Source organism: Lemur catta, chromosome 3 (assembly GCF_020740605.2).
Source record: "Lemur catta isolate mLemCat1 chromosome 3, mLemCat1.pri, whole genome shotgun sequence".
Classification (NCBI taxonomy): Eukaryota; Metazoa; Chordata; class Mammalia; order Primates; family Lemuridae; genus Lemur; species Lemur catta.
In genome coordinates, this window is record NC_059130.1 from 75,168,509 (window position 1) to 75,188,675 (window position 20,167).

General features: G+C 35.7%; 1 protein-coding gene and 1 non-coding gene across 2 annotated transcripts in view; both read left to right on the forward strand.

Annotated features, from left to right (window-relative positions):
* DNAI4 (dynein axonemal intermediate chain 4) overlaps nucleotides 1–20,167 on the forward strand; it is an 80,848-nt gene that overhangs the window by 6,267 nt on the left and 54,414 nt on the right. Inside the window, exon 2 of the mRNA XM_045547798.1 lies at nucleotides 4,492–4,663. Coding sequence (XP_045403754.1) covers nucleotides 4,492–4,663 — 172 coding nt within the window. The remainder of the gene's footprint in view (nucleotides 1–4,491; nucleotides 4,664–20,167) is intronic.
* On the forward strand, nucleotides 13,085–13,211 carry LOC123636286. The gene has a single exon (XR_006734478.1). It is a non-coding gene; the product is annotated as a small Cajal body-specific RNA 15 (non-coding RNA).

Consider the following 20,167-nt stretch of genomic DNA (forward strand, 5'->3'; position numbering starts at 1 on the left):
AAGTTTCAGTCAGTGATGTCAAGTAGGCACGTGGATATATAGAGAAGAGATCTAGTTAGAGATATATATTTGGGAATCATTTTCACATAGATAGCATTTAAACGTTGCATTAGATGATTTCACTAGGCTCTGAATGTAGATAGAAAAGAGAAGTTCAAGGATCAACGTCACAGAAAAGGTAGGAGGAAAATCAGGTAAAAGAAGTGTCCTGCAATCCAAGTTTAAAAAAAAAAGTCAAAGAGTAAAGAATGAACAGCTGAATCAAATGCTGATGGTAAGTAAGATGAGATGATTGAAATGACTAGTATATTTAGTATTATGGAGATGATCGGACCTTGATAATAATCCTTTTGATGGAATGAGCAGAACAAAAACCTCATCAGGGTAGGTTTAAGAGAGCATATATACAAGGGTTGTCTAGAAAGAATCCAGCCATTGTCAATATAATTTTTCATATTACATGACTGGATACTTTACAAACAGTCTTTGTATATAAAGAGAGGTGGAGATTGGAAAGAATTAATGTAGAAAATTTTTCCCAAGGAGTTGCTCTAAAGGAAATGTGAATGATGGATAGCTGGAGAGATAGATGTAGTCAAGAGAAGTTTTTTGTTTATTTAAGATGACAATAGAGATAAAAAAAAAAGATGGGAGAAATAACAGCATGTTTACATGTTGAAGGGAATAATCCTGTAGAGAGAAAAAAAGTTTATGATACAAGAAAGAGAATTGCTAGAGCAGTATCCTTGAATCGGCAAAAAAGGAATGGAACCTAGTGCACATGTAGAGGGATTGACCTAAACTGGAATAATAGATAATTCATCCAGAATAACAGGAAAGAAAAAGAGAATATAAAAACAGATACAGGCAGGTAGGTGCATAGATGTGACAGTGCGAGTATGTGGAAGTTACTAGATTACTTCAGTTTTCTCATTTAATCAGCTAAAAGTAAAAATGTGAGAGGAGGTGTTCATATTTAAGGAAAGAGAAGGTATAAAATAGTGGCCTTAAAGAGTATAGTAAAAAATGAACCAAGAATATACAGATTGCTAGCACATTAAGGACCCAGATTAAGTTAATAGTCCATAAGTTAAAGTGAGACCTGTCATCATGGTTGGGTTTTTTTTTTTTTTTTTCAGTTTCATTTAGCTGCACAGGTTGAGTTAAAGTATAGTATATTAATACAAAAAATAGTAAGTCCAATAGACCAGGAAATTATTGCCATTGAAAAAATAGGTTATTACCCAAGTGTCAGAGGAGGGGCATAACACACCATAGGGGGCCACCCAGGGCAGCACTGAGATCTGTCAAGAGGCACATGGATGGGGGGAAGGGGATGGTGAGCAAGAGCCTTTATTGTGGTTTCCAGCAGAAGGAATGGATAAAGCAGGGTAAAAGCTTTAGGATTAGCTGCTCTGAATAACTTCAGTGAGTCTGGGGCACAGGGGTTTTCCCTATTGGTTTGACATTTGGCCATGGGGTGATTAGGCCAGGTGTGGTGGCATGGAGTATGAGAGCTGGATAAGAGAGGTTGCTAGGGATGTGGACTCTGGATTGGTTGATTTCTATTTGAAAAGTACACCCCTGGGAGAAGGACTGCTCCTGAGGAAAGGGGTGGGAGCAAGATGAGAATCGGGAGGCCAAGGCCAGGTAACTTGGGTATATTATCAGATTGTCTAGAACAAGGCAGATCTGGCCTATGCATGTAGGCTAGTTGTTAAAGCATCAAGTTTACAGAAGCTAGAAACATGTTTAATGCATGGGTGCAGGTTCAAAGTAAGAGGATAATTGGAATTAACTACGATTTTGGTTTTGCCAGCAAGTCCAGTAAAATAAAAGAAGGAGAGGGGGTGAGAATATAAGTAAAGAGTGATTATAATAATTAACTATCAATTAAAATACTTAACCTCAAGAGGGAAGAGATGGCATGAAAGGGGTAGGTAAGGAAATAAAACATGGTAGAATCAAGGGCTTGAAGGTTATATTAGGGTTGCAGGATAGTTGAAGCTGGAGTTTAAGAGGGTGTATAAACTGGAAAAATTGGAAGTGGTGGTTGACGTTGCTAAAGACAAAGACAAAGTATATGACCATGGGAGTAAGTGGCTGAAGTAGCAAGGTGGGCAAAATCCTTTGTGTGAGAAGATTTCAAGGAGCTAAGAGGCCAAGGTTGTTAAAGGATTACCTTCATGGATATTTACATACTCAAGAATTATGCCAGAAGTGGTATTAGAGAGAGAGCCAGTAGTTCAGGATATAAAAATCTTGAGAAGATGGAAGAAGGGAAATGGTAATGAGGGTAAACTGCTATAAGAAAGTAGAATATTTATGGTCATTGAAGCCATGGAATTTACTCAGGTATTGTATATATAGTGAGAAATCAGATAACTAGGGTTTGAGCCTAAGTGTAATCTATGAAAGAGGAACCTAACACAGGCAGATGGAATGAGAGGAATGGATTTTGTAAGGATAGTAGGGCAATATGTCAAGGAGGAAGAAAATAAGAGAGTTGAAGGTAATGGCACAGGGTGATGCAACTGGTAAATTGTAGATTCAGGATTTAATAGAGAAAGAAGAGAAATAAAAAATGTACCGATTATTTGGTAGAAAATGGAAAAGTCAGATGATTAGAGATTTCAAGGAGTTTGAAGAGTAGGAGACAGTGGTGTTACAGAAACCAATTTGAGAAGTCAATTTTAAGAAGGAGGAATGGTCAACTGTCAGATGCTACAAAGATAAGTAGTGAAAAGAGACCCTTGGATTCAACAATTTGAAGGACTAGGTGATTTTAATGAAAGGAGTCTCTATACAGTAGAAGAGAAGAAAGTGAGCTAGATTATAGTTAATGGAGCAAATAAGAAGGGTAAGGAAGTAGGCAGTATTATTGACTAATATTTTTAGAAGTTAGACTGAAAGGAAGGAGAGATACAGTAATAGGTAGAGGACAACATAGTTAAAGGAAGGATTTTTAAGTTGAGGAGGTAAATGGGGCATAATTGTATGCCCACAGGGAAAAGACAGAAGGAAATATGATAAAGGAGACCTGGGATTACTGATGGAGAAGAGTCCCTGAGAAAGCAGTAAGAGACAGATTTCAAAGTGCAGATAAAAAATTACTTTTAGATAAGAATGGGAACGCTTTTACTCAAAGAGGAAAAGAGAGATAAGGATGGATTGAGATGAGTTTATAGCAGGTAGAAGAAGAATTTAAAGAAAGTAGAAAAATAATTTGAAGGAGTTTTTACATGATTGATACTTTATTTTTTAGAAATGTGGGGAGTAAAGTCCTTTAGAGATGGAAGATAGGGCAGGATACTTTAAAAGAATGTAAATTTTAAACAGTACACAAATGGAATTCATTTACTTATTTATTAAAAAATTTCGTGCCTGTGATATACCAAGCACTGTGTTGGATACTAGGAATACAGCAATGAACAAGACAAAGTTCCTGCCCTAAACATTCTCACATTCTCTAGAGGAGCAGGCAACAATAAACAAAATGTCAAGTTGTGATAAGTGCTATGAAGAAAAATAAATATGGAAACTGGATTAATTATTGCCATTTAAAAACATTTATTCTTGTCTGATCTTTTGTGATTTCAAAAGTAAAAGTATTATTAAAAATGATTTCTTTGAAAGCATATTTCCTTTTTATAATCTAAAGGAAAATCATCCTCATTTTATAGAAGTCCGCATTACAGAGTACTAACAGAAATAAGATGATAAGGTAGGTCCTTATCTTAAGGAGTTTACAAAGTACATCCAAAAGCAAAGTATTTTGACCATAACTTCCTATTAAAAATCATTATGTAATTTGTCCAAGCAGGAACATGATATTCTTTCTCAAGTTTTATTGATTGATTGATTGATTGATTTTGTAGAGATGGGGCACTTGCTGTGTTGCTCAAGCTGGTCTTAGAACTCCTGGCTTCAAGTGATCCTCTCACTTCTGCCTCCCAAAATATTAGGATTAGAGGCATAACCCACCATACCCAGCTACCCAGGTTTTATTAATCATGCTTAAGTCTGCCTGTGTAACTGCACTGTACACTCATTTGTGCTTACCATGTGACAGGTACCTCCTAACCATAATACATAAATTATTTAATCTTCATAACAATCTCTGAGTTAGGTATTATTATTACCTCCCCCTTCACAGACAAAGAAACTAAGACCCAGAAGAGTCAGTGTAGACTTTGGATCTGACTGCCTGGGTTCAAATCTCAACTATAGTAGTAATGTTTTCCCTTAAGCCTCTGTGACTTTATATAAAATAATATTAATAACAACTTCTTAGAGTCGTGAGGGAAATGACATAATATGTGCAAACTCTTTAGAACTATGCTTATACATAATAAGATTTCAAGTAGCTATTTCTTGTTATATGTTTAGATTGTTCACATGTTTCTGCAGCAAATTCTGGTTTTTTATCATTTGTTGATTTTTCTTTTCAATCTTGAATCCTGTGTATTATACTTTCTTTTTCTCATATAGGGCCGGCACACAATTAAGGAAGTCCATTAGCATTATTGGTCCAGCAAAACCAACTGCAGTGAAAGGATATATTGGTGCAAATCAAAGCCGAATGATTACATCAAAAGCCATGGTTATTGTACCTGAATTGAAAACAGAAAAAATGAATATTCCCAGCATAAAGACAATACAGGTAATATTCTTTAGAATTCTGGGTTTATTTGAAATGACACTATGAAAAATTTGATTAGAATAAAAGAAAATATGCTGCTTTCAAATAATCACTCATAATTTTGAAATACTGATTTTGTTAGCGTTTTTACCATATAACATTCCTTACAACGTAATATTGGCAATTGGCTCCTATAACTAGTTTTTGATAATAAGAATATTGGAATGGAATGAGAAAAATCTCATGACTTTAAGAACTAGTTGCTTGTGGTATTAATTATAGCTATTAGTCATGCACTACAGCTATGATCCACTCTTCTCAGCAGTGTGCTCTTGAAAATATCACAAAATTGTCATCAAGTCTGTTAATTTGTGTCATTATAAAACTTATAACTAAGGATTGACTCTTTTAAACTTTTAATTGAAATATTACATATATACAGAAAAGCATATAATATATAACTTTGAATGGGTTAGGCTTTTTTTAGATAGGACCTTAAAAGCACAGTCCATAAAAGATAAAATTGGTAAATTGGACTTCATCAAAATCAAAACTTTTGCTCTTTGAAAGACATTGCTAGCAGAATGAAAAGTGACACACTGGGAAAAATTATTTACAAAGCATATTCTGATAAAGTACTTGTAACTAAAATGTATAAACAACCCTCAAGACAATATTAAGACTACCCACTTTTAAAAAACAAGCAAAATGCTTGAACAACACTTTACTACAGTAGATATACATATGGTATATGAACATATGAAAAGATGATCAGTATTAGTCATTAAGGAAATGCAAATTAAAACCATGAAATACCTATTAGAATGGCTAAAAATTAAAAAAAGACTGACCATACCAAATGTTGACAAGTATGTTGAGGAACTAAAATCTCTTCATACATTGCTGGTACACATGAAAAATAGACAACAAATTTGACAAGTTATTAAACATATATCTACTATATCATCCACGTATGCCACTTCTAGGTATTTGCTGAGAGAAAAGAAAATATATGTTTATACGAACAGTAGTACGTGAATGTTCATAGCAACTTTATTTATAATGGCCCAAAAGTAAAACAACTCAAATGTAATTTTAGTAAACCCATTATATGTATTTGCACATATAATACATAATATATATATTTTTTTCAATGATGAAAGACTGAAAGCTTTTCCTCTAATTTCAGGAATAAGAGAAGGATGCCTGCTTTCACTAACTCTCTTCAGAATGGTAGTGGAAGTCCTAGCCAAGGCAGTTAGGCAAGAAAAAGACATAAAAGGCATCCAAATTGGAAAGGGAGAAATAAAATTATCTCTTTTCACATATAACATGATTTTATATGTGGAAAACTTTCAAGATTACACACACACACACAAACTGTTAGAACTAATAAATGAATTCAGCAAAGTTGCGGGATAGAAAATCACACAAAAATCAGTTGCATTTCTAACAATGAACAGTCCAAAAAGGAAATTAACAAAAAGATTAGGAGTAAACTTAATCAAGGATGCCAGAGATTTGTACACTGAAAACTATAAAACATTACTGAAAGAAAAGAAAGAGGACACCAATAAATGGAAAGACATTTCTTGTTCATGGATTGAAAGGCTTAATATTATTAAGATGTCTTTACTCCTCAAAGTGATCTACAGATTCAATGCAATCCCTACCCAAATCCCAATGATATTTTTTTCAGAAGTAGAAACAACCATCCTAAAATTCATATGAAATATCAAGAAACCCAAATAGCCAAAACAATCTTGAATAAGAACAAAGTTGGAAATCTCATACTTCCTGATTTCAAAACCTATTATAAACCTACAGTAATCAAAAGAATGTGGTACTGAAATAAAAACAGACATATAGTATAGACCAATGGAATAGAATAGAGAGCCCAGAAATAAACCCTCATGTATATGGTCAAATGATTTTTGACAAGAATGCCAAGACTATGCAATGGAGAAAGAAGAGTCTTGCCAACAAATGGTACTGGAACAGCTGGATATCCCCATGTAAAGAAATGAAGTTTGACTCTTACACCATATACAAAAATGAACTCAAAATGGATCAAAAACCTAAAAATAAGAGCTAAATCTGTAAAAATCTTAGAAGAAAACATAGGGAAAAAGCTTTATGACATTGGATTTGGCAATAATTTCTTCTGTATGGCACCAAAAGCACTTGTAGCAAAAGAAAAAACATATATTGGACTACATGAAGATTAGTTCATCAAAAGACAAAATCATCATAGTGAAAAGGCAACTCAGGACATGCCCATCAATATATGAGTAGATTAATAAAATATGGTATATGTATACCATGCAGTGTTATTCTGGCACACAAAAAAATGGTGAATTAATAAGTTTTATAACAACCTGGATGGAACTGGAGACCATCCTCCTAAGTGAAGTATCACCAGAGTGGAAAAACAAACATCACATGTGCTCACTATTAAATTGGAACTAAATGATCACTCTTGTGTTCATATGGTAGTAAATGTCAACAGAAATCAAGCAAATGGGGAGGGAGGAGGGGATGGGTAAATTCACATTTAACGGATACGATGCACACTATCTGGGTGATAGACACACTTATAACTTTGACTCAAACTGTACAAAAGTAATTCATGTAACTAAAACATTTGTAACCCCATAATATTCTGAAATTTAAAAAAAAAGACAACCCACAAGATGGGAGAAAATATTTGCAAATCATATATCTGATAAGGGGTTAATATACAGGATTTATGAAGAACTCCAACAAATCAACAACAGCAGAAAACAGCCAGTTAAAAGATGGGCAAAGGACTTGAATAGGTTTTTCTCCAAAAAAGATACAAATAGCCAACAAATACATGAAAAAACACTCAACATCACTAGTCATTAGGGAAATGCAGATAAAAACCACAGTGAGATACCACTTCATACCCATTATGATGGCTACTGTTTAAAAAACAAAAAATAAACAAGTGTTGGTGAGGATGTGGAGAAACTGAAACCATTGTGTGCTATTGGTGGGATTATAAAATGGTGTAGCCACTATGAAAAACAATATTGTCTTCCTCAAAAACTTAAAAATAGAATTACCATATGATCTAGGAATTCCACTACTGGGATTATATTCAAAAGACTTGAAAACAGAGTTTCAAACAGATGTTTGTACAACTATCTTCATGGCAGCATTATGCACAATAGCTAAAAGGTCAAAGCAACTGAAATGTCCAACAGATGAATGTGATACAGGGGGTGTCCCAATGAAGGGAAGAAAGCCCCCTGAACTTACCAGCTGGGTTCTTGGCTTCATGACCTCAAGAGGAAGCCAACTAGCTAGTTACGGGAAAGTTTCACTGAGACAGAGACAGACAACAGATCCTACTCCACAGGCAGAGTAGAGGTCCTTTCCCGAGCAGGAAGGGGACAACTTACGGGGCAATGGTAACATTTTTAAATGTTCAGAAACCCTGTTGGGACCAGCATTGTCTTTAGGTCAGGCCATAAAGGTTAATCATAAACTGCTGTCACAGAAAGGTAAGCACAAACAGTTTGTAAAGTATCTGGCTTAATAATTCATCCATCCTCAGGTGGTCCCGGACTCATGACTTGCTGGTAACTTCCTGGTTCATGGTGGCTAGGAGACTGGTAGTGACCAAAATGGCTGTACTCAGCCTCTCTTGACCTTCCTTTTTGGCCTTATCGCTACATTAAATGGATAAAAAAAAATGTGGTAGACACATACAATGCAATATTATTAAGCCTTAAAAAGGAAGGAAATTCCCACACATGTTATCTCATGGATGAACCTTGAAGACATAACATTAAGTGAAATAAAACAGTTACAAAAGGACAAATACTGTATGATTCCACTTGCATGAAGGATTAATACCTAAAGCAGACAGATTCATAGACAGAAAGTATAAGGTAGTTGCCAGGAACTCGGGGGAAGGGATAAAGAGGAATTGTTTAATGGGTACAGTTTTGCAAGATGAAAAGAGTTCTGCAGATGGATGGTGGTGATGGTTGTAGAACAATGTGAATATACTTAATGCCACTGAACTGTACACTTAAAAAATACTTAAGGTGATAAATTTTATGTTATGAGTAGCTTACCACAATTTTTAAAAAAAGATAATTAGAGCAACTGCCAACATGATAGCATTAAGAGCTTCAATGACCCATTTCCCAGTGAAGTTGGTTAAAATTCTTTTTAAAAAACAAGTATCTAATTCCTCTGGAAATTAACCTAAGGACAAAAAGCAAAGAACCATCTATTCAAGAGAATCTATAAAAATTCAGTAAGGAAGGTAAGAGTCTATGGCATTTGAGCCAAGACCACCTCCGCCTTCACCCCTCCTAGCTCAGTGAGGCGGAGACTCCACTCCAGACTACTTTCATCCAAGAATGTAGGGCTCTCCCCTCACTCAGCTCCCACACAGAAGTAGTTTCCCTGGAGCAGGACTTCAGTGTTTATCATCCTTCCCCCAGCTGCTCATTGCTGAGGGTAAGGCCCAGATAAGTATGGTTGAGAGATGAGGTCTCCCTTCTTCCCAGACTCTGCTGGTGAGCTCTACCTTGGCTCTGGCACACACTAGGAATACTGGGGCTTTCCTCTGGCTCATGAGGCAGTGATTTCATGCCTAGAGAAGCAAACTGAGAAGACCCTAGGCTACTACCTCCTCCCTCCACCTAGCACTCAATATCTAGAGTGCAAGGTTGTCACGCAGAGAGTAGCTTGTCATTTTCTCTAGCCTGAACACCAGAGACCTGATGCAGATATTTTGCCTGGGGGAAGAGGCAGGCTGTAAAACAGATAGCTCCTAAGATTTTTCCAGAGGAACCAACTTCATTTGCAATAGATTGGTAGAGAAGTTTAACACTGAGTACCCTCAAAGATAAAGTAGGTTGTGATAAAGGCAACTGGGAGGAGATTCATGGATCTAATGAAGATACAGCCTAGGTTATAATCTGGCTAGTTTATGGTCCCTGGAATCTGGCAGTCAGAACAAACACTGACCTCAGACAGTATTCCCTGGAAGGAGCAGAAACTTGATTGGATTAGGTGGTGGAGAATTTATGCCCCAGTGCATTATTAAAAATAATAGAGCAATTAGCTGGCAACTAGTGGAGTTTCACAGCTGGGTATAGACAGGGAAAGAGTGGAGCAGAGCCTGACTAGTACCACTGTCATCCAGGGGTGGCCATGGGCATACCCAAAGCTGCACCTTACTGAGGAGCAACATCAGGTGGTCAAGACTGTGGGTGGGGTGAGGGGCATATTAGTTTCCTAGGGCTGCCTTAACAAAGTAACAAATTCTGTAACTTAAAACAATAGAAATTTATTGTCTCACAGCAAGGCCATGCTCTCTTTGCTAGGGAGGGATTTGTTCCATGCTTCCTCCCTAGCTTCTGGTAGCCCTGGGCCTTCCTTGACTTGTAGAGGCATCACTCCAATCTTCCATCATCACATTACATTCTCCCCCAAGTGTCTTCCCTCCGTGTGTCTGTGCCCAGATTTACACTTTTTATAAAGACACCAGTCATACTGGATTAGGGCCCACCATAATTATGTCAGCTTGGTTAAATCTGCAAAACCTTGATTTCCAGATACTGTACTGTAAAAGTCACATTTTCAGGTACTGGGGATTAGGACTTCAACATGTCTTCTTTTAGTAGATATAGTTCAATCTATAACAGGGATATAGACCTCACTAAAATAATCCAGCCAATCACTAAACAAATAAGCATATGACAATAACAAACTCTGGAGAGGAGAGAGGAGCCAGTACTCAGAGTTGCTACAATATATTATCCAAAATCTCTCATTTCCAACAAAAATTTAAAGGGTATCCAAAGAGACGGGAAAGTATGACCCATAGACAAGAAAAAAAGCAGACAACAGAAACTGCCTGTGAAAGGGACCAGATGTCAAATTTAACAGAGATATTTCAAAGCAGTCATAATAAATTTGTTCACAGAAATAAAGTAAACCATGATTTAAAAAGTAAAGGAAGATATGATGACAATGTCACATCAAATAGAAAATATCAATAAAGATATAGAAATTACAAAAAAAATGAAGTGGAAATCTTGGAATTAAATAATACAATCATGGGAAATTTACAAATCCACTAGAGGAGCTCAGCAGTAGTTTTAACAGGTGGCAGAAAGAATTAGCAAACTTGAACATAGAGGAAAGAATATATAAGCCAAAGATGAGAGGGAAAAGAGAAAGAAGAAAAATGAATAGGACCTCAGAAAAATGTGGAACTCCCTCAAATATAGCAGCATACACATAAGGGGAGAGGAGAGGAGACAGAAAGTAGAAGAAAAAATATTCAAAGAAATAATGCCTGAAAACATCTAAATTTATTGAGAAACAACCTATACATCTGCAAAGCTCAACAAACTCCAAGTAAAGTGAATGCAGATTGACTCACAGACATGTCATAATAAACATGCTGAAAGTAAAAGACAAGGAGAAAATCTTGAAAGCAGCAAGAGAAAAACAGTATGTCACTTATAAGGGAACCCCTGTAAGATTAATGATTGACTTTTTAGTAGAAACAGGGCCAGAAGGCAGAGGGATAATATATTGGAAGTGCTCAAAGAAAAAACTTGCCATTAGAATCTTATATCCAGCAAAATGATTATTCAATAATGAAAGTGAAATAGTTTCCTAGGTGAACAAAACCTGCAAGAATTTATTGCTAGCTAGACTGTCCTTGCAAGAAATACTAAAGGAATTTTCTCATATTGAAAGCAAGTAACTCCAGATGGTAATTCACATCCACACAAAGAACACAAGACACCTGCATGAAAATGTTCATTGCAGCACAATTCACAATTGCAAAGGTGTGGAATCAACCCAAATGCCCACCAATTCATGAGTGGATTAATAAAATGTGGTATATATACACCATGGAATACTACTCAGCCATGAAGAAGGATGACTTAATGCCTTTTGCAGCAATTTGGATTGAAGTGGAGACCATTATCCTAAGTGAAGTGTCTAAAGAATGGAAAAACAAATGCCACATGTATTCATTATTAAATTGGAACTAACTGATGAGCACACGTGCATAGAGGGAAATAAATCTCAAAGGAAATCAAGCGGGGGGATGGGAGCGGAGGGGAAGGGCAAAAACCTACCTAATGGATACAATGAACACTAGGTGACAAGCACCAATAAAAGTCATGTAATGATAACACTGCATTTTCCGTTTATTCTCTTAACTAAATTGAAGGCAATTGTATAAAATAATATGTATAAATGTATTGTACCAACGAAATATAGAAATGTTATGTATGTATAATATTAATATATTTCTGGCTCACGCCTATAATCCTAGCATTCTGGGAGGCCAAGGCGGGTGGATGGCTCGAGGTCAGGAGTTCAAGACCAACCTGAGCAAGAGCGAAACCCCATCTCTACTAAAAATAGAAAGAAATTATCTGGCCAACTAAAAACTGGCCAACTAAAAATATATAGAGAAAAAATTAGCCGGGCATGGTGGCGCATGCCTGTAGTCCCAGCTACTCAAGAGGCTGAGGCAGGAGGATTGCTTGAGGCTAGGAGTTTGAGGTTGATGTGAACTAGGCTGACGCCACGGCACTCACTCTAGCCCGGGCAACAAAGCAAGACTCTGTCTCAGGAAAAAAAATATATATATATTAATATATTTGCCAATAACAGCACAAAGAAGGTGGATGGGAGCAAAGCTGTAATGGGCTAATAAAATGATGATAGATGGCAAATAAGTGTTATGACACTTTTTATATTTGCAACATGAATAGATGTAACGTACATAAAAATAATACCACAAAAATTGGACGAAGAGAATAGAGCTATGTAAAAGTAATGTTTCAATTAAGCTAGTATAAATCCAAACCTGATTTTGATATAATTTATATGGTAAGCCTTAGAGTAACCACTTAAAAAAACTTAAAAATATAGAGAAAAATGTCATTAATGAAATTAAAATGCTACAGTAGAAAATATTCACAAATATTAATAGTAATAATATACAATTATAATGGTGGTATGTAAATAATAAAGTCAAAGAAGAAATCAAAAAGGAAATAACAAAATATTCTGAGATGATAAATAATCAAGATACAACATACCAAAGCTTATGGGATGTAGCTAAAGCAGTGCTTAGAGGGAAATTTATAGATATAAATGCCAACTTTAGAAAGAAGAAAGATCTCAAGTCAATAACTTAACTTTCCTTCGTAAGAAAATGATAGAAAATAACATAAGGTAAGCAGAGGAAAGAAATAATAAATATTGGGATTGAAATTAGTGAAATATTGAATAGAAAAACAATAGAGAAAATCAAAATCTGTTTTTTTTAAAAGATCAATAAAATTGACAAACCTTTAGCTAGTTTGACCAAGAGAAAAAAGAAAACTCAAATTACTAGAATCAGAAATAAAAGAAAGTTTGGAGACTAAGAAAATAGAGTCCTTGAAATCAAGCTGACTCTGCTTTTAGCCTCCTAAATGAAAAGCTAGATAGAACAGGTCTTATTTGTAAAATAAATTCAAGTCCTACTTACCAAGGTGGGGGGAAAAATGAAGTAAAAGAGAGTATGTTACTATAGACAGAAATAAAAAGAATTATAAAGGACTACTATGAACAATTGTATGCCAACAAATTAGATAACTTACATGAAATAGACACATTCCTAGAAAGATACAAACTATCTGAGGAACTGACTCTAGAAGAAATAATCTAAATACACCTATAACAAATGAAGAGATTAAATCAGTAATACAAAACAAAAAAACTACCCACAAGGAGAAGCCCATGCTCAGATGGCTTCACTGTTGTATTCTACCAAATTCTTCACAAACTTGCTTAAGAAATAGAAGAGTAGGAAACACTTCACAACTTGTTCCATAATGCCAGTATTACAATGATACCAAAACCAGATAAAAACTTCACAAGAAATTACAGACCAATATCTCTTATCAATATGGGCATAAAAATCCTTTCCATAAAGGAAGGAAGAAGTAAAACTATATATGCAGATGACATGATGTTATATATAAAAACTTATAGAGAATCCATTAAAAAGCTATTAGAACCAGCATGAGTTTTGTAAGGTTGCTAGATACATGATCATTATACAAATAAATTGTATTTCTCTGCTTGTGCAATGAACAGTTTGAAATTAAATTAAGAAAATGATTTATTTCACTATCGCATCAAAAACAATAAAATACTTAGGAATAAATTTAATAAAAGAAGCACAAAATATATACTCTGAAAACTACAAAACATTTTTGAAAGAAATTAAAGAAGATCTAATTAAATGGGAAAGTGTCTCACATTTATGGATCAGAAGACTTACCATGTTAAGATGGTGATACTCCCCAAACTGATCTGCGTATTTAACACAATTGTCAGAATCCCAGCTGACTTCGTTCTAAAAACTTACAACTGATTCTAAAATTCATATGGAATTTCAGTGAACCCAAAATAGAGAAAATAATCCCCCAAAATAAGAACAAATTAGGAGGACCTACATTTCACAATTTCAGAGTTTACTACAAAACAATAGTAGTCAAATATAATAGTACTGGTGCAAAGATAGACATATATATATAGATCAATAGGATAGAATTGAGAGTTCAGAAATAAACTCATGTCTGATTTTAACTGATCATATTTTTATAAGGATGCCAATAACATTTAATTTGTTCAACATATAATATCATATGGATAGCCACATATGAAAGAATGATGTTAGACCCTTACCTCATATCATATAAAAAAGCCAACTCAAAATGTATCCAAGACTTAGATTTAAGAGCTAAAACTATAAAACTCTTAGCAGAAAACATAGGGGTAAATTTTCATGACCTTGGATTTGCCAAAGGATTCTGAGATATGACACTAAGAGCATGAGTAACAAAAGAAAAAATAGATACATTTGGCTTTATTAAAATTAAAAACTTTTTTGCATCAAAAATACTAAAAAGTGAAAAGGCAACCCATAAATAGAATAAAATATTTATAAATCATATATCTGATAAGATATTTGTATCTGTAATATATAAAGAACTTTTAAAATTACTTAGGAAAGGCAAATAACACAAATATTGAGCATACAATCCAAATGCTCATTTCTCCAAAAAAGGTATAAAAATAGTCACAAAGCCACATGAAAACATGCTGGACATTATTAGTCATCAGAAAAGTATAAATCAAACCCACAATGTGATATCTGCTTCATACCCACTGAGATGACTAGAATCAAAAAGTCACACTTTGGGAGGTCCACGTGGGAGGATTGCTTGAGGTCAGGTGTTCAAAACCAGCCCGATTAAGAGTGAGCCCCTGTTTCTACAAAAAATAGAAAAATTAGCCAGGCATAGTGGTGTATACCTGTAGTACCTGTTACTTGGGTGGCTGAGGAAGGAGGATTGCATGAGCCCAGGGGTTTGCAGTTGCAATGAGCTATGAAGACGCCACTGCACTGTAGCCAGGGCAGCTGAGCAAGACCCTATCTCAAAAAAAAAAAAAAAAAAAAAAAGAGAGAGAGAGAGATACAAGCGTTGGCAAGAATATGAAGAAATCAGAACCCTCATACACGGTTGATGGGAATGCAAAATGGTCTGACCACTGTGTAAAACAGTTTGGAAGTTCCTCAAAGGGTTAAATAAAGTGTTACTGTGTGAACCACCAATTCCACTCCTAGGTATGTATACCCAAGTGAAATTAAGATATATTCCCACACAGAAAGATATACACAAATATTTATAGCAGCACTATTCTTAATAGCCAAAAGGTAGTAACAACCCAAATGTCCATCAATGGAAAAATGTCTAAAGAAAATATTCATCTATACAATATAATATTATCCAATCATATAAAGGAATGAAGCACACTGATGAATGCGAAAACATGGATGAATCTTGAAAACATTATGTTAAGTGAGACAAGCCAGTCACAAAATACTGCGTAGTATATGACTCCACTCATGTGAAAGTCTGTTACAGGGAAGTTTATAGAGACATGAAGTGTATTAGTGGTGGCCTAGGCTGGGAGGGGAAATGGGGTTAGGGAATTCTCTTAGTTTGTTTTCTGTTGCCATAACTGAATACCTGAGACTAGGTAATTTTTAAAGAAAAGAAATATGTTTGCTACAGTTCTGGAGGTTAGGAAGTCCAGGGTTGTGGGGCTACATTTAGTGAGGGCCTTCTTGCTAGCAGGGACTCTGCAGAGTCCTAAGGTGGTGTAGAGCATCACATGGTGAAGGGGGCTCACAAGAGATGGAGCAACTGGCTTTTATAACAGACCCCTCTTGTAATAACTAATTTGCTTCCTTGGTAACCCATTAATCCATGAATGGATAAATCCATTTATGAGGGCAAAGCCCTCATGACCCAATCACCTCCCCAAAGTCCTGCCTCTCAACACTATTGCATTGGGGACCAAGTCTCCAACACAACTTTTAGGAATACATTCAAACCATAGCATTCTTCCCGTGGCCCCCAAATTCATGTCCTTCTCAGATCTACAACACGTTGATTCCATCCCAGTAGCCTCAAAGTCTTAACTCGTTCCAGCATCAACCCAAAAGTCCAGAGTCTTATCTGGGAAATCAAAACAAGTTATCTACTTCCAAGATACAATGGTGGCATAGGCATAGGGTATCTGTTCCCATTCTAAAAGGGAGAAATGGGCCAGGATAAAGGAATAATAGGCCCCAAGCAAGTCTGAAACTCAATAGGGCAGACATTAAGCCTTAAAGCTGGAGAATGATATCTTATGACTCCATGTGCTGCCTTCTGGACACACTTATGCAGGGATTAGACTCCAAGGCCTCAGGCATCCCTGCCTTCATGGCTTTGCTGGGCTCAGCCTGCACTTCAGCTCTTCCAGGCTGTCTTTGCAAGTCGGTATCTCTAACAGTTCCAGGGTTTCTCCGTGGTGGTCCTGCTCCAACATCTCCACTAGGCATTGGCCTGGTGGGGGCTTTCTGCAGTAGTTCTACCCCGTAACAAGTCTCTGCCTGAACTCCCAGGATGTCTGATACATCCTTTGGAATTGAGGTGGAGGCCACCATACTTTCTGTGAACATGTAGAATTAGCACCAATGGATGCTGTCAAGGTTTATGGCTTGTGTCGTCTGGAGCGGTGAGTGTCATTTGAGGCCAGTTGAGCCACACCTAGAATGGTTGAGGAACTCTTTGCCAGAATTTGGGGAGCAAAGACCTGAGGTGGCTTTGGGCAGCAAGCTCTTGGAGGGTACCCAGAGCCTGTCACCTGAAACTATTCTGCCCTTCTAGGTCTCTGGGCCTGTGTTGGGATGGTCCATCTGAAAGATCTCTGCCTTTGGGGTCTTTCTTCCATTGTCCTCATGATGCACTCTATCTGTACTAATCTCCTTAGCAAATTGTCACTAGCCACACCCTTGGTTTCCTCTCCCAAATATACCTTTTTATTCATTACATGGCCAGGCTGAGAGTTTTCCAACTTTCTGTTTTTCTTCTGATTATAAATTCTGTCTTTACTTCATCCCTTTGCTCTCAAATCTCACTGTAAGCAGCAAAAGTAACCATGCAGCATCTTTAATACTTTTCTGCTTAGATATTTCTTCTGCCAGATATCCTAGTTCATCACTCTTAAATTTTGCCTTCCATAAATTTGGCCAAGTTCTTTACTAGTTTATGACCAACATGGCGTTTACTCTAGTTTCCAAAAAGATATTTCTCATTTCTGTCTGAGATCTCATCAGAATAGCCCTTACTATCCATATCTCTACCAGTTTTCTATTCACAACCGCTTAAGTAATTAAGAAGATTCAGACTTCCCTATTCTTCTGAGCCCTTACCAGAATCATCCTTAATACTCCATTTATGTCAATATAGACTTTTTCTAGAATGCTCTTCCAAGTTCTTCCAGCCTCTACTCGTTGCTCAGTTCTAAAGCCACTTCCACATTTTCAGGTATTTGTTATTAACAATAGCCCCACTTCTTAGCACCAATTTTCTTAGTTTTTTTTCTATTGCTATAACTGAATACTGGAGACTGGGTAATTTATAAAGAACATAATTTTACTTCTTACAGTTTTAGAGCCTGGGAAGTCCAGGTTCGAAGGGCCACATCTATGAGGGTCTTCTTGCTCACGGAAACTTTTGTGCAGAGTTCTGAAGTGATGCAGGGTATCACATGGTGAGGAGCCTCACAAAAGACGGAGAAACTGGCTTTTATAACAGACTGTTCTTGTAATAACTTACCCACTCCCTAGATAACCCATTAATTCCAAGAATGGATTAATCCATTCATGAAGACAGAGCTCTTAGTACCAAATCACCTCTCAAAGGCGGTAGCTCTCAACACTACTGCATTGGGGATCACATTTCCAACACATGAGCTTTGGGGGCATACGTTTGAACCACAGCAGGGGTCATGGTTAAAGGGTACAGGGCATTTTCTTGAAGTGTAAAAGGATTCTAAAATTAATTGTGGTGATAGTTGTACATATCTGTGAATATACTAAACACGACTGAGTTGTACACTTCAAAATCTATTTAAAAAGTTAATTCATGTATATTACATGTAATTTTACTCCAATTTGAATGTTGAAAATTTAGGTAGAATGGAAAACTTATTTTAAAAAATTAAACTTTACCAAAGGGGCAAACAACAATTGAAAACTAGAAACTATTAAATAAGTTTATATGAATAATTTTAAAACTTTCCATCAAAGATAATTCCAGGCCTAGATGGCTTCACTTGAGATGTATGCCAAACATTTATGGATGAAAACACAACACAAACAGTAAGTATACTCCAAAACTCATTTTATGAGGCTAGTATTACATTGATATTAAAACCTAAATGCAACAGTATGAGAGAGAAACATCATAAGCCAATCTTGCAAACATAGATAAATCCTCAATAAAACATTAGCCAACAAAATTCAATAACAACAAAAAGGCATAATACATCTTGAGGAAGTTGGGTTTATACCAAGAAATCAAGATTGGTTTACCATTTAAAAATCCATAGTGTAACTTACCACATTAACAGCTTAAGGGAAAAAAACCATAAGATATTCTTGATACAGACAGGAAATATCTGATAAGATTTAATACTTATTTATGATTAATAAAAATTCTCATGAAATTCGAAATCAAAAGAAATTTTCTTAATCTTATTTAGGCTATCTATAAAACTCTACAATAGTGATCATATCAAATGGTGAAGCATTTCAAAAAAGGGTCCTACTTCCATCCAACATTCTTGGAAGTCTTAGTTCAAATTGGCAAGAAAATCCAGGCATGGTGATGCGTGTCTGTAGTCCCAGATATTTGTGAAGCTGAGGCGGGCAGATGGCTGGAGCCCAGGAGTTCAAGGCTGCAGCGAGCTGTGGTCATGCCACTGCACTCCAGCCTGAGAGAAGGATAGAGACCCCATCTCTAAAACAAAAACAAGAAAGGAAGGAAGGGAGGGAGGGAGGGAGGAAGGGAGGGAAAGAAAAGAAAGAAAGAAAGGAAAGGAAGAAACAAAACATTCAATATTTGTAGATGAGTCAATTATCTAAGTAATTCAGAATCACCTACTCATAAATTATTAAGTTATGGAGTATTTTGCAAGTTCACTGGATATCAAATCAAAAAAGAAAAAGCAATTGAATATTTGTATATTATACTAACAACAAATAGTTCAAAAATAAGATTTTTTAAAGAAGCCTCTTGCCAGAAGAAAACATTAGATATTTTTTAATGATATAATTTATAATAGCACTAACATTTATCAAGTACCGTGGAAAAATGTAACAAAATATGCACATACTAAGATTTTTAAAACTGTAAAGTTTTATAAGGAGACATTAAAGAAGACCCAAACAAAAGGAGAGAGGTAGATCATGTTCATACCTAGAAAGAGTCAATATTTTAAGCTTAGAAATTATCCCAAATTTTGAGTTATGGATTCCATGCAATTTTAATCAAAATCTCACAATTTTTTCATCTTTTTTTCTAAAAACTTGTCAAGATAATTATAAAATTTATATGAAAATGTTAAAGGCTAAAAATAGCCAAGACACTCTTGCATAAAAACTTAGTGGAAGCACTTGCTCTCCTAAATACCAAGCTTAATAAAATGTATTAATATTAGCAAAGGGATAGATGGAGAGCCTTCAAATGACCTGAGCAGGTATGAACACTGGTTTTACAATAAATGTGCACTTCAGAGTAATAGGGAAAGGACAGGATTTTTAAAAACTCTTGTTCAGATAATTGGGTATTCTTATGGAATATTCATATTCTTATGGCTTTCTTTCTCATGCTATATATAAAATTCAATTCCAGGTATATTCTAGACCTAAGTATGAAAAGCAACATATATAAAAATACCTTCATGACTTTGGGACTGGGAATTTTTTTTAAACGAGACAATTAAAGCACAAACCATAAAGAAAAACATGACAAATTTGACTGCATTAAGAATAAGAACTTATATTAATCAACTATACCATGAAGAAAATGAAGCCACTGAGTGAAAGAA